Source organism: Labrus bergylta, chromosome 23 (genome assembly GCF_963930695.1).
Source record: "Labrus bergylta chromosome 23, fLabBer1.1, whole genome shotgun sequence".
Taxonomy (NCBI): domain Eukaryota; kingdom Metazoa; phylum Chordata; class Actinopteri; order Labriformes; family Labridae; genus Labrus; species Labrus bergylta.
The window spans coordinates 12,944,834-12,960,663 of record NC_089217.1 but is presented as its reverse complement, the minus strand read 5'-3'; the positions used below and the strand labels follow the sequence as shown (position 1 = coordinate 12,960,663).

The following is a 15,830-nucleotide window of genomic DNA, read 5'->3' as shown; positions in this document are numbered from 1 at the left end:
ATTTATGACCTCTCTGTGCACCCTGTAAGTTCAGACTGTGCAGCTGGGCTCTGACAGCTTATTCACTCCAGCACTGTTTCTAAGTGTCCGCTGTGAGATGAGTTTTTCACCGGGGAGAGGCGAGTGTGAAGGAAGCGGTGTGTGCAGGACGCTCGGTGGGTTACGGTCCGAGTGTCGATGCGGCTCAGCAGCTCTGTGCGAAGACTTCATCACAGCACTGATGGCCAATTAATGCTCGTGTCAATCAAAATGATATCGCCGCAGGTCCCTGCTCGCGGATAAGAAGGTCTTGCCTGCCGAACAGTAACGCCGCTCTCTGCCTCTTTCTGTTGTTTCTCACTGAAGCTCTGATCACTGAGGGGGAATGTAGACGCACAGAGTGAGGAAACAAACTTAAAGCTGTTAAACAGGTTTCTTCATTACATCTTCTCTTTAAAAGGACTAGGAGCAGCTCCTTTCCTCTTTCACCAACAGAAACCAGGTCAAAGAAATCAGAATGTTTACTGATTCGCTCGCACGAGTGTGAACACATCGTGTCTGTTGTGTTTTCCTGCTTTAGAGACTGCAGATCAGTGATGCCAGAAGGAAAACACAGCAATATCATACTGCAGCTTTAAAATGATCCTATTTAACCCTAAACTACCGTACATATAAAAAAACAAAACAAGACAGGATCTAAATACTACAGAGGCAAAACCAAGCCCTGCACATTAATTAAGTATTCTACCTTCAACATCTGTAAGCGCCATGTGTCGCCTCACTTCGACCGACAAACCCTCTGACCACGTCTTTAAACGCTTCATGTTTGCACGTTTCCTTGCGATGTTAAACTCTCCTCTGAGTCTGCACTTTTAAACGGAGGCGACAGAATACTTCACCGTCAGTAAAGTCAGCAGGTGAAGTCGCCTTTCTAACACACGTTTATGGAACACTGATGGACAGGTTGTGTTGGTGCGGCTGTGTCCACCTGTGAGGCAGCATGCAGGTGTGCGACGGTGAAACAGAAGAGGGCGCGTGCATGCAAACTAAATGTTAGCGTCAGCGCATCAGCGCGTCAGCGGAGATGTGGATGCACGGCGACTGTTTTGCATGATGAATCCCATTCATGAGTCCTGAATCTTCAAACTCTTTCCTCCTTCCTGGAATGAAAGCTGCACGTCCCGCTCCGACTCTCTGATTCATCAGCGGTGCTTACTATGCATAGAATTTATTTAGGAGGTATAAACACATCACTCACTCTCCGCACCAGAAGAATTCGCCATTCATTGTTTTGTTGCTTTCAGACGTCACAAGCAGCTGATTTCCGACAGCTGAGGAACGTTAACACACAATCTCGCAATCTTTATCAGAAAACGCAAGAGGAACCTTTCCAGGTTCATTAAACGAAAAAAAAAGAAAAGGTTTTGAAGTGTGAATGCACGCAGAGGGGGCAGGAGGTTTGAGAGTTAGCACGAAGCTGTGTTTGAAGAGTTGGGAGATAAACTGTGCTGCAGACTCAACCGCTGGCTGTGTTAAGGAGCAGGTTCATTCAAACAGGGAAGGGGACTGTAACTGAGTTGTTTTAAAAACTCGGGCATGCACCGTCACTTTCACCTCGCACAGAATCTAAAGAGACTTCAGAGGCAAGGTGTCGCCTAACCTGTGCTGGACGATCCTACCTCTGATGTTTCTGTCTGATCTCCGCTCATATCAACCAAACGCCCTTTGAAAGTGAGATCCTGAACGTGTCTGTGAATAACTAAGGGGATTGCAAACTGCAACTCAAACACGTCGGTGAGGTGGGATTGGTTGAGCAGAGAGAACAGGAGGTAAAAGGAGAAACAAACCCCTGAGAGACGTTTCAGAGGGAACGAGTCAAACGCTCTTCAGCACACTGTTCACTCTCCTCGCACCTCGACACACACACCTGACCTCCACCTGCCCGCCCACCTCCTCTCAGCACACAGCCTCACACAACACGAATCTGTCAAAGTGGCAGAGGTCGACTTGTTCTCCCCTGTGGGCACGGCGGCGTATGGGAACGAGGCTGAAATGAAATATGAGGTCTGGAGTGGGCCTTTAATTTCCCCGGGGCGCCGAACCGAACTCAGAATACCTGCTGATTATAACCGCAGGGTTAACTCCAATAAAGTGTAGGCAGGCACCAGTGAGCTCCGACAATGGATGGATAAATGGCATACGTCAGCGAGTGTGAGCAGCAAGGGGGGGGTGGGGGGTAAAGTGGCTCACGTTAAACATTTCACCTCCCTGAGAGCAGACGGGGGTCACTCTGGGAATACCGGAGAGGAGCGACCTGCAGACAAACACGAACAATAATCCTTAAAACAGACGCAGCTATTAACCGAGCATGTGACCAAAGCAGCGGTGAAATACGGGCTCACGCTTACAGCTGATTGGACAAACACGGTCTGCATGCAGAGCCACATTAACATTAAAAAAACAGGAAGTATTGCCACTAATACATGCACGTCAGATTAATTTACGCAAATAATGGATAGCCAGAAGGAGCAGCTGGAATAAGGCTGAGTGCACCGTGTGGTCATTTTTTATCTGCTTAATGAGTCCTAATGTAACCATCTGTGTGCTCTCAAATATTCAACAATCATTTATTTAATTCACCTGCAGAAGTCAAGGCCTCCGCTGGAAAAGTCGATCTGATCATCAGAAGAAGCCTCCCTGTTTTCTACGGAAGTTCCTTAGAGGAAGTTTTTGTTTGTGTCAACGTTGGCGCCCCCCTGTGGACGAAGCAGTAACGCTCATATCTTTGCTGATTTTGCACATAGACAAGGACAACGTTTAGTCAGGTTTCGTCTTTAAAATGAAAAGCAGTGTGAGGGAGTCTGAGGAAGTGAACACAGTTTGATGAAGGGATGATGAAGGGCTGAACGGAGCCGAGCTGAGTGTTTTAAATATGAGCGCTCCGACGCTTCAGCGACTCTGGCGTTTTTTTTGGAATAATCGTCCACGGTGAGGAGAACCTTGAAACGTCCTTTCACTCTCCCTTCAGGGAGATGATGTTTTTAATTATAAAAGAAAAGGGGTGAAAAGGTAAAAGGCAGATCGCACTGTCCTCATCTGCATGGTCACAAAGGATCCACACGTGGCGTACACTTCATCAGCTGCTCGCGTCGGAGATCACACAAGACAAATTAACCACGCAGGCACACGCCGCAGTCTAATGGAAAACCTGCGTTTTCATTTCCACTGCACGTGTGTGGAGTACCTCTGAAGCATCCCCTGTGGTGAGTCACATACTGCATGTACGAGGCTTCCTTCTGTCCTCGTCCCCTGTCCAATCACAGCTGATTACCGGCGTGTTCTTCATGAATGAACCCCATAAAATGTTCGAAGGTGAGGAAAACCAGGAGACGCCAGAGGGAAATTAAAGAACGAACATTCAGTCAGAATGTAAGACACCCTAAGAGGAACACACACACACAGAGTTTGTGTCTCTGTTGCGAGTCAACATGTAAAAGAGCTCAAAAGGGACCGCCCACTTAAAGGCTCTGGTCCCTGACGTAAATTTCCACGTTCAAAGTTCAGGGTTGGTAATTTTCAAAAACTAGCATGATTTTGAAAGTGGCATTCCCTCAGTGCTCCGTCTACACAGTTACTTCATGATGAGGGCGGGGCTTGACAAAGGGTTACTTCCTGATAAGGGCGGGGCTTGACAAAGGGTTACTTCATGATGAGGGCGGGGCTTGACAAAGGGTTACTTCATGATGAGGGCGGGGCTTGACAAAGGGTTACTTCATGATGAGGGCGGGGCTTGACAAAGGGTTACTTCATGATGAGGGCGGGGCTTGACAAAGGGTTACTTCCTGATGAGGGCGGGGCTTGACAAAGTGTTACTTCCTGATAAGGGCGGGGCTTGACAAAGGGTTACTTCATGATGAGGGCGGGGCTTGACAAAGGGTTACTTCCTGATGAGGGCGGGGCTTGACAAAGGGTTACCTCATGGGGCGGCTGTGGCCCAGTTGGCAGAGCCTCTCAACCAGAAAGGTCGAGGGTTCGATCCCCAGCTGAGCAACATGTCCGATGTGTCCTTGGGCAAGAAACTTAAGCCTGCATTGCTACCCCTGCTTCGGCGGCGGTGTATGAATGGATTAGTGTTGTACTTACTCTCTGATGTACGTCGCTTTGGATAAAAGCATCCGCTAAGTGGATTGTCACATTGTAACATGAGGGCGGGGCTTGACAAAGGGTTACTTCCTGATGAGGGCGGGGCTTGACAAAGGGTCAATTGCGTAAACGGGCCCTAGTGAAGAGTTGCGATTTCAAATATGTGTTCATGACACGATGATAAAATCTGCTCCGGTTTCTGCCTTTGACTTCATTTTTCATCTTCATTTTGTAGACTCCCCTGCTCTTTATTTTGAAGGCAGAGCCAAAGATCACTTTTTGTTACTGAGCTTTAACACTTTCACGCTTCGTATCGATGCTTCCTTTGCATTAATTAACATGTTATCCTCCCTCGCACGCTGCGGGGGTTTTAAACGAGCTTGATAAAGTTAATGACCTGATGGAAGAAGAGCTGTGCCGGCTGTATCCTCACACTGTATCAGCTCTCTCAAGCGTCTTTACGAGCGTGTGTACGGGTGATTGGAATAAAGCTGCGGCCTGAGAGGAACGTTTATTGAGGGCGTCTGAGCGGGCCGCTGTAATGCTTTAAACATAATGAGGCTGAAGAGTTGAGCGGGACCGGACAGTGAAGGGAGCCGGAGGCAGAGGTGCAGCAGCCCAGTCAACGGCTAATTAAGATGGATCCGGACCTTTGTGGCTGCGCTGCACTATAGGACTGCATTACCCATAAATCTTTGAGGTGACTCAACACTAGCTGCTTCCTCCTCCTCCTGCCTCAGATCTTTACGTCCTCCTCCCTCCCCCCCAGGGACAGACCGACAGGACTTCATCGTCGCAATTTGATCTCACACCGTTAAGAATCGAATCAATTCCAGATATGTTCTCGTTCTCGAGATGCAGAGAGGAGAAACACCACGCCTCCACCATGGACTATGACCACAGGCTTGAAACCTGATTGGCCATCACAGGTTCAGGCCCGGTTCTAAAACAAAATGACTTAAATTTGAGATTAAAGTGGGTGGAGCTACGGTGAGCATCGACAACAATGAAAAAACGCAAAGGTGTTTTGGGACCCGGCGGTTCGCATGGGGTCCCCGGTGAAAGGACAGGTGAAGTGCACGCCGTGACCATCAGATCACAGATGTAATGCACACGGTTGTCATTTGCAATGTTTTTTTGCATCCCTTCAACTAAGGGTTAAAAAATGTAAAATGAGGGTTTAATGCATACTTCTACACCCTCATAGAACGGGGGCCTGCCCATGTTCCACCTTAAAATCCTGAACTATGATTGGCTTCTTGCCTTGTCAGAGGCGGGGCTTATGTTTAAATCAAGAATTGGGGCGGTGCTAATTATGATAAGATGATTGATAAGAATATGTCCCCTTCTCTCCTGACTTAAAAGTAGAAATGAGAAGTGGAGACAGAAAGGGTTAACAAATAAAATGTTTGCATTTGTGTGCGCACACAACCTTTAGGCTGAAACAGCGAGCGCTCTTCATGTTCACAGTACACTCTGTGTTTTATGGAGAGATAAAGAGCTGCTCCTCCAGGCTCACACCAACACCACTTGTGTAACACACACCTACAAACCAGCTGATCCCAACACATCGATTCAACACGACCGATCCCACACGCTGAGTCATGCTGAGGATTTCATCCGTCTAACTTCTCAGAGAAATGTGTGGAGAGAGACTCTAACTGAGGATCCTAATTCTCTATTCTTTACTGCTGTGGACCAAAACTCCGTGTGTCAAGAGTCGAGACAATAAAGAAATGTATGTAGAAAGATACAAGTTAAAAAGGGAGCTTCTTCTCAGGAAACATTTTCCTAACGTGATTATGGTCTCAGTCTTTAGTTTCAAGCATAATGTTCATTTCGTAAATGTTGTTCCCATTTAGAGTCAAAGAGAACAGAAAGCCGGGTAGGTTAGGGGCAGGGCTAGCTGAGAGTGACAGGTCACAAAGATGGTCATTTAATAACTCACTTTGGTTGTACTGAAAGAAGCTCTGAGGAGACAACATGACAAACCTGAAATAAATCAAAGAAACCAAACTCTGGAGGAAGGACGTGCGTTACCTTTGAACTTGTGAAAGACGGCCCAGAGTTCAGCGATGTCGGTGGCGAAGGTGATGTCTGTGTCGAGGACGATGACCTTCTGCAGGTCGGACGGCAGCGTCTTGGTGAGGACGAGCTTCATCAGACCGTAGATCCCAGAGTAATGTTTGTTCGGGATCCATGACACCTCCGACTGAAACACAGCACGGTTTGGATCATGTACTTAACCGGATGTTTATACAAACCCGTTTTAACTCGATGACATCAGGAACACGTTTAAGTTTAATAAGGGAGGTATGCGTGGGTGTGTTTCTCAGGTGAAGACGAGGCGCTGCACCTTTAGCTCGTCGGCGTCGTAGAAGTCCACCCTGACGGCAGGAACCATCCAGGTGTGGAACAGAGAGGACAGGATCTGCTGAGCGATGGAGTCTGTGATGAAATGGAAATGAAGAGGGTTCCGCCTGGAAAACAAACATTCAGAAACAAGTCAGAGGAACATCGTGCGTCAGAGCAGAGGCGCCGCTTGGCAACAGGCAAGGCAGGAAACAGCTTCGGGCCCCAGACCAGCAGGGGGCCCCTGAGGGCACAAAAGCATAAACTAAAGCAGAAGCCCAAAATGTGCAAATCTTTAAAAGAAAACTACTTAAAAAGGTGGAGTCAGTAGAAAAAGCTCCGCCCCCTGCAGGACGTAGTGTTTACGTTTACAGCTTGTAGCAACTTGTGCTAACACACGCTATCACCAACTAACTGCCGGTGTTTGTCACCTGCCTGTCCAACAGGAAGCAGAACAACTCCACGTCCACGGGTAAAAGACAACACAAGGTTCACCCTCGTTTTAGAACGAGCTTTATCCACTTGGTGTTTCTCCTCACTGTGATTATATTTTCTCTTCTTTGCTGCTACGTCCACGTCCGTCATATTCTCTGGTTTGAATCATCCAATCCCTGAATTGTATCCTCTCCTAAACTCACCTGCTGCGCTGTCATTGGCTGGAGGAAACACACCAGCTCCGCCCAGAAACGTCCCGAGTCAACCAGAACAAAGCAGAACAGTGAAATCCAGTCAGAGGACAGAGTCTCTGCAGACACAGTCACCACCACACATGTACGGAGGCCCAGAAGGGACGATGGAGCAGCTTTACTACTTAAAGAGAAGTCTGTATGTTATTTTGAAGGAGAAAGCTGCTGACTCTGTCTGTAAGCAGAGATTAAATATCAAACTTCAGGTGTAGAAACTCAGAATGAGTGTTTGAAGACATCTCTGAAGCCAAACAAGCACAGAGACGGAGATATGAAATCAGACAGGACGACTAAACTTTATCCAGAGAATCCTCTTCAGTCAGTATCTACCATCAGCTCACACACACAGAAGAGCAGCGTGAAAAAAAAAAGAAAAAAAAAAAAAGAAGGTATTCACAACTTTCAAATCAGGTCAACCAATAGTGACACGGAGCGGGGATGTGAGCCCCCCTGCGGCGTCTGACGCTGAATGACTCTGGGAATGAATGTGTCAGCTGCACTTGCTCAATAAGTTCTGGAGGCTGGAAGCTGTCAGAGTGTATTCAAACTCTGCTTCCACACACGCTGTCAGCGGCAGCCGCAGAGATAAACACAAAGAGTCTCCACATCCTCTGGACAAACAGCAGCACGCCTTCCACTGCGAGCTCCGGATTAACGTCGACAAGGAGGCAAACATGTCGAGTGCATCCTGATTATGAGAGCGGCTCCCATCATAATCTAATCATCCCATCTTTACAATGAAATATTCATATGTTGTTCCAGTAAAGACTTCCAGAGTGGATGCAGATTTATTGTGAGCAGATCTGCTCAGAGACAAGTGAAGGATGGTCGGAAAATACACAATCTGTAGCTGAAGGACGGGACTTTGGAATCACAAGTGTTCTGATATTTGTTTGTCCTCCCAGTGGTATTATTCATGAGCACTAGTAGATTAGCTTCAATTAGACAAAGAACAATCTGCTCTTATACGGTATGCTCACACTAAACTCCTGAAGCGTCAGGCTGAGCGTCATGTGTGAACTCAAACAGCTGAATGTTTCTCTCTTCACTCAGAGTTTCTCCTCCAGCCTCCTCGTTTTTATTCTGCAGAAAGTCAGAGTGGTCTGATGTGAGAACGCAGCAGGATATAATCAGGAGAATTCACCTGGAGCGAGTGGGAGGGGGTGGTGACGTTTATTCCCTGTGATCGCTACACGGCCATAGACTGTCTGCACGCCACCTCTACCATCTCCTAATGAACCTGCTGCTGCATGTTTCCTGTTCTCCAGAATGTTCTTCTGAAGTGTAAAATCCTGCAGATCCTCGAGTGTCCACTAGAGGCTGGCTGCAGAAGCACAGGAAGTCACATTCACACCCATTCTAAAAAGTCTGTTTTTACAGCAGAGATCAACATGTTTACAGCCTGGTTCAAAAAAAAAAACCCAGGTCTGATTAGCTCATGTCTCGATCGACACACACTGTACGGGGGGTGAATGTTTTGATGACTCATCAGTTTTGATTTAATGAAGGATAAGAGTTATTCTGAGACAGCATTTCCAGCATGGAGACCGCCATCGATGGGACTCCAGTGCCCCCTGCAGGATCAGACGGGGGACGTCACTCTGGCTTCGTCCTTTAATATTTACAGTCTTTGTTGAGTACACAGGGTCGAGCAGATATGTCCCTCAAGTGAAAATGTTGGATGTAGGACAGATTGTTAGCCACTCTTACATGCAGACATCTGTTTATAGAGATAAATAAATCATCATCATTTGCGCCGATGGGAGTCGGGATGTCATCACGGAGGATGGTGTTCCTGCTTTTACTCTCCATGCAGCCTGCTCATCCTGCACACAGCAACACCTGCTAATACGAGCTCAAACGTACTACAGACAGAAACCAGGACACTTCCCAGACTAGAATCCAGACCCTCTTTATAGAATCTGTAAACAACAAGAGGTGTCAGCAACCAGGAGTCCAGAATGATCCTTTAAAGCTTTTAAACATGTGGCTGCTCGTTTCTCTGCTCAGGACGGTGTGTGATCATACTAACAGGACATGCAGTACAGTATCCTTCAGACATATAAGTCATCTCCTGTTGGTCGGGTCAGAATGATAAAAGGCTCCTCTGTCTGACTGAAGCGTGCAGGAGGAGGACATCTCTCAGGTGTGACAGCGTCAGTCTCACAGTCTACACGACTCTCCATCACTGAGGCAGCAACTGAACATGATTAACAACGCGGGCCGGACGACACACAGCTGCTGAAATTAACCCGCAGTCGCTCCGACACACATCGTCGTCATCTGCTGTTACCGGGGATTTACAGCACGTTCAATATTTCATCAGAAGTGAAGAAATAAAACAGGAGGAGAGAGTGAGGTCAGTTTATCACACGAGGAGTCTGATGATCAACATCACGTCTTTCAGATCGTCAGTCCAACCAGCTGACCTCTGAGAGTGTGTGTTTTTGAGTGTGTGTGTGTGAGTGTGTGTGTGTGAGTGTGTGTGTGTGTGAGTGACTGTGTCTGAGTGTGTGTGAGTGAGTGTGTGTGTGTGTGCAAGTGACTGTGTCTGAGTGTGTGTGTGAGTGTGTGTGTGAGTGAGATTGTGTGTCTGTGTGTGACTGTGTGTGTGTGTGTGTGTGACTGTGTGTGTGTGAGTGTGTGTGTGTGACTGAGTGTGTGTGTGTGTGTGAGTGTGTGTGACTGAGTGTGTGTGTGTGACTGTGTGTGTGTGTGAGTGTGTGTGACTGAGTGTGTGACTGTGTGTGTGTGTGACTGTGTGTGTGACTGTGTGTGTGTGTGTGACTGAGTGTGTGTCTGTGTGTGTGTGACTGAGTGTGTGTCTGTGTGTGTGTGTGTGTGTGTGTGTGTGTGTGTGTGTGTGTGTGTGACTGTCCACTCTCATGTTTGTCACTCTCAGCTGAACAGCGGCGAGTCAACACTGAAACGTCCCCGCTGGTTAAACAGAGCTGCAGGTGTTAGCACATTAGCCGTGCTGCTGGTCGCCCATTAAAAAGGACGTTTCTTCTTCTTCTTTTGAATTAGAGGTAGAGTCGCTACCTTAATTCCACTGCATGAATTAAACTTTACTCGTTACACTCTTTAAGGTTTAGCAGTGTTTTGCAAACCCTCGCACAGAGAACTGTCATGTTCTTTTCACACCTGATCATCCACTAAACTGTGGCATTAACCTTTAAACACTCGGGATGTTTGTGCTCTCTTATCTACTGCATGAATTGTTCTTCACAAGAATCAAATATCTGCTTTTAATGGTGGAAAAGTTTGAAGTAAAATGATTCAAATGATGAGTGCTGAAGCGTCAGAATAGGTAAAGAAAGCTAAACTAGATCTGCACACCAAGAAGCTCCCGTTGGAAGGATTTATTAAGTGACGCTTCAAAGAAACATCGTCTTCCTCAGACTGACTTCCCAGTCACCTGCCTTCCAATACCCTTCTACAAGAGGCGCTCCCTCCAGAGGCGATTCTCGATCTGTTCGGGCCCTAAACAGAAATGTATTGGGGGGGGCCCCTTCCAACAAGCGTTTATCCCCATTAAGTCTACCAGTGTTCTGCTTTCCTTTTTTCACTTCCAGGCGGATATTTCCTCTTCCTTTTCCTTCGGTCACTTCAGACAAACTTTGGTTATCACACGCTACTTCGCTGAGCAGAACAGGGAGAGTGAGTGCAGTCACATGGGGCCCCCCCTTTGGGAGGTGTTCTACTGTCACTGGAAAGTGTGCACATTTTGAGCCTCTGCTGTGGTGTGAAGTTTGTCAGCCCTCGAGAGCCCCCCTGCTGCTCTGGGGCCCCTAGCCGCTGACTGCCTGGCCTGTTGACAAGTGGCGCCCCGGCGTACAACGAATGAACACACCTAGAAAAGGAGTCAAAGAAAAACCTCGAAACATCTGAGGAACTCGTTAATGAAAAAAAGAAGAAGAAAGAAATGAAAGAGCGTCAGCGTACCTGTGAAAGAGGACGGATTTAACCAGCGTCACCACGTCTCGACTGGCGTTGTATCCTGCACACACGATGGCCACGTGGATGGTCTGAGGAGATCAGGAGGAAAGGAAGACGGTGAGGATGACGGATTATTAATTATTCATGAATCTGCACGTCAGGGAGCAGAAACATGTAAACAGAAGTGACTCTGCAGAGTGGAACTAAAGAGAAACCATGAAGCACAAAGTGTTTGAAATCACAGAGGGGAACAATTATTAACTCACATCAATGAATCTGATCAACCATAAAAAAACACAGTCAGCAGCTCTTGCACGGCGCTTTACTGCACGAATGAAAAACTCGGAAGTTTCACTCTCGTGATTTTAAGCTCCATCAGTAAAATGTTTGATTTTTTCATCACCTTCATTTTTATTATCGCAGCGATTATCTGAACCGTTTACCTCAAAGTAAAAGCACAGAGCGCCGTGATTGTTCACCGCACTACAAAACTATAAAATGCACCAAGTTGAAACATTAAGGGGGGAAAAATAAAAAATAAAACGCTCAGGAAAATGACTTTGATAATGATTTTCCTCCTCTGAGAGGTGGTGCTCCTCTCAGTCAGAATCTAAATATGCATTTTAAAGGTTTATTTTGGGGCGTTTTTCAGGCTTATGTTAGGAATAGGACAGTGGGTTGAGTCCAAAATCCAGGAGAGAGAGAGAGAGAGAGAGAGAGAGTTGGAAATTATGTGGGAACGTAGCCACAGGTCCAATTAGGGCCGTCTGCTTGGAGGACTACGGCCTCCGTCCATGAAACGTACCTAGGCTAGGCTAGTGCTATATTTGGAAACGAACCAGCTCTGTCCATTTCTCACAAACAGACCATGATTCTGTGGGCGTCCTCGGCGTCTGACTGTTTCCTGAAATGCCGGTTAGAAAAGTCCAAATCTTGCAGGACCTTTCTGTGAGCTCCGGCTCATAGATCCTCCAGTGTGAGCTCTGAATGTCTCTCCCTGATGCCAGCTGGACGCGTCAGACTCCCCCCACCGTGCATCTTTCTTTATTCCCGCTCAGAGTGAAACAGACATTTCCCTGCAGGTTGGAGCAGCCCGGGTAACTCTCCAAACAAGCCGGGCTCATGTTCACACTGGAAGAAAGCTACATAACACAATTATCTCTCTCTCCCTTGTCCTCCTCTTTCTCTTCCTCCTCCTCCTCCTCCTCCTGCAGTCAGCTGGCAGGGAGTCGTCGTGTGTGTGTGTGAGTGACAGCTGATGTGGGAGGAAAGTAGAAGGTGGTGATAAGAAACCATCAGAGGGCAGATTCCTTTCTCAGAGAGCTACACGCTCATCACACACACCTGCAAGTGAGAAAGTACAAGGTGTGTGTCTGAGTGTTGGAGGAGAGTCAGCTCTGAACATCCTGTTTTTTTTTTTCTTTGTGCAGTCTTTAGGGCCTCACAGAGAGGATGAGCTGTGCACTGCACTCACCGCGGGGTAGGGCACAGACAAGTGTGGGGTGGGGGGGTGGGGGGGCTGGGGGGGCTGGTTGCTAGGTGACCGGTTGATAGTTGGGAATAGAGCTGGGAAAAGTAGCTTCTGTCCACTCTTCAGCAGAGAGCTCTGACCTTTCTTCTGCTGAGGAGGAGGAGACGAGCAGCACAGAAGAAGAAGAAGGAAAGGGCGTGGCTTCATGAGATCCTCAGGACACGACAGGATGAGGAAGAGTTTCGGCTCGTCCAAGGAGCTCTCTAGCTTCAGGATCACGCCACACATTTCTGCTGCTGTTAGAAACACACCCGGGACGCCCACAAACGAGAGCTCTCTCTCCGACGACCCGGTTGGTCTGTAAACGAGAGCTCAGGAGAGTGGGACACCGTTTGTTGTGATCTGATCTTCACCTCCTATTGGACACATGGAGGTGATGTCACGGAGCGCTGCGCCCAAGACAAGACAAGACAAGACCAGGACATTAAGGAATCGAGACCAGGACCATAAACATCACTGAATAATTCTCCATTGGTTGGTCACTGCTTCTTGATGTTTTACAGACTGCACTAAATAATCAGCAGATTGATAAATAACTAAATGAATCTTTATTTGCAGCCCTGACTCTGATCTTTATGTTCTTACAGAAACTCATCAAACACTCGACGCTGTGTTTAACTTATCTATCTCAGACCTGATCTCACATTTCTCATCTTTGTCAGTGGCCTCCCTGTGATTCAATCATCCTGATGAATTAGAGTCTGGTATTCAGCAGCTGTAAGTTTTAATTCAATAAAAAGTGAATCTATGAAAGTGCTGTTCTCTGCAATAAGTCAAGGTTTTCTTGTTCAGTCGTTTGTTAAAGCACATGAAACCCGTTTTTAAACTCATCTGGATTAAACTCACTGACTCTTCTTCTTCTGCACAAGCACTGGAAACAACGTTTTCTGTACTGACGGACGTTCCTCTTATTTAATTTGAAATGTGGACGCCTGGAACTGCTGCACCAATCACCGGTCACTTCGCCCCCCCCATTACACCTCCGAGACATTCAGATTGAAGGAGAAACGTCACAGGGGCGTAAATATGGAGTCTTGAAACGTCAGTCTGAAGATGGATAGAGATGCAAACACTTTGAAATCAGGAGGGGAAGTTCTGAAGAGTTTTTGAAATTGCAGAAAAACAGAAAACTCAAAGTTTGAATAACTTGAGACGAACGACTCGATGACTCGAATCAGCTGATTTATTAGAGAAAACTACAAAGACGGACGTCTGCAGGTGATCTGGCCACCGTTATAAATCAGAGTCTGTGTTCGGTGGAGGTTATCAGGAGTGATGCAGTCGATCTTCCGTTTCTATGACAACGCCAGCTTCACCTTCTCCGACAGAAAAACCAAAGTGTTCTCAGTCGGTATCTGAAATCTGCAGCCTGTTACAAACTCTGTTAGTGTCAGCTCTTCAAGTCATGCAGGCTGACTCCCGCCGGGCTGAGAGGTGATATGCTGCGAGGTTTTATCCGCGCAGGGATCTCAGCGTGGCGGTGTTAAAGCTCGCACATTATCCTGACAGTGAGCCTTCTCCAGACAGAAAGCCAGCTGCATCGGCGCTGAGGATTAGGCTAATAGGAGGCAGACGTCTGGATGGAAGGCGCCGTCACACCGTGCTAATGGGGGGCCCTGCTTCCGGGAACACATCTCCAAGGTCACGCGGCGTCCCTGATCGTTGTCGTGTCACGGACGGAACATTGTGCAGTTCAAAACGACAAACACACACATCTCACCTCGCACTTATCCACGGCCGGCTGCTGCACGCAGTCCGAGCTGTTTCCCACCGCCGCAGCTTTTTGTCCCTCATTGTCGCCCGTCCCCTCCTCTGAATGCGTTCTGCTCTGGTTGCCACGGTGACCGGCGCTTGGAAGGCGCGCAGACGGGCTCCTGGGTGGCCGGCTGAGCTCCCGGCGCAGCGCCCGGTTCTCCTCCTCCACCGCCCGCACCCGCAGCTCCAAAGCCTGGCGCTCGCCGGCTCCCCCCACCGGTGTAGATGACTGGGCTTCCAACGGGGACAGAGGGAGGGGCTTCACTGCAGGGGGGGGACACACACACACATGGAGAAACTGGTTAAACATGAGGACTGACACCCACAGAGACAAAGTTAAAGTTAAAGCGATTTAAGGAACATTTCAAAAGGTAAGAAAAAGAGGCGCGTTATGACACTGCTGCTAAAATAAACAACACCTTTAGGCCCGGTTACATTTTATTAAATGTCAACAAACACAGCAGGGCAGCAACAGAACCAAACCAAACCCTCGGGTCCACACGAGCTGCTCCTTTCTGTGTGCGTCTGCAGCCGGTGCACGTTACCGTCGTCATGGTTACAGAGGTTTAAACTTCAATGTGAATCCAGTAAAAGTCAAACCATATTGAAACCTGACAGCACATGAGAAGATTCACCGCATGGCACATAAGAGGGCTGGACTGCTGCTTCTTCTTCTTCTTGTCATTGGTTTACAATCTTCAGCAAACAACGCGTCTCGCCCGCACTGGCTGCATCAGGTGTGACATCGCGAAGCCATGAAGCCAAACCAGTTGTTTGTTGGAGAATTGTAACGGCTGTCAAGACGATTTTTCCTGTCATCAACTGCACCAAGACATAAACATAGACATCCAGTGCACACAGCGCCCACGTCCGTAAGATACTGATACCTGTTTCAATACCACGGCAGAAGATACAGAAGTCCCGCACACCAAAGATTCATTCATTTCTTTTTTGTTCTGACAAACTCCAGCACACCGTCCCAACAGCACAAACACGATGACAACAGAGGAGTTGGCCTGCAGGTTTCTTAAGACAGACACGATACTTTATACACACTTTTAAATAGTTCTTTGTCTTTTTGAAATGTCCGGCCACATTTGTCTCTCTCCCTCTCTGCAGTACAAAAAGTTAAACTCAGGGTTGGTAATTTCCTCCAGATCCACTTTTTAAGATTCTGGTTGAAATTGTCTTTAGGTCCTGACAGAAATGAATAACTCATGTTCTCTGAAAAAGGAACAAAGAAAATCCGTCATCTGTATCAGTTGTAATCCTGTAAAAACTTCAACCAATGTCTGCCACGAGGTACCAATCTGATGGACCAATCACAGCCTCCCTGTCTCCCTGCTCGCTCTCTACCTCTTGTGTGCTCCAGCCCACACTCGAAGCGTTTCACCGATGACAGAGTTTATACTCTGAGTTTACTAACACCGCTGAATGAGACGTGA

The 15,830-nt window shown here is 47.5% G+C and overlaps 1 protein-coding gene across 1 annotated transcript in view; it reads right to left on the bottom strand.

Moving 5' to 3' along the window:
* The window catches only part of large1 (LARGE xylosyl- and glucuronyltransferase 1), a 70,601-nt gene that overhangs the window by 25,110 nt on the left and 29,661 nt on the right, over window positions 1-15,830 (bottom strand). The window contains exons 3-6 of the mRNA XM_020644698.3: window positions 14,351-14,649; window positions 11,106-11,188; window positions 6,479-6,602; window positions 6,163-6,334 (exon numbers count right to left, since the gene is read on the bottom strand). Coding sequence (XP_020500354.1) covers window positions 6,163-6,334; window positions 6,479-6,602; window positions 11,106-11,188; window positions 14,351-14,649 — 678 coding nt within the window. The remainder of the gene's footprint in view (window positions 1-6,162; window positions 6,335-6,478; window positions 6,603-11,105; window positions 11,189-14,350; window positions 14,650-15,830) is intronic.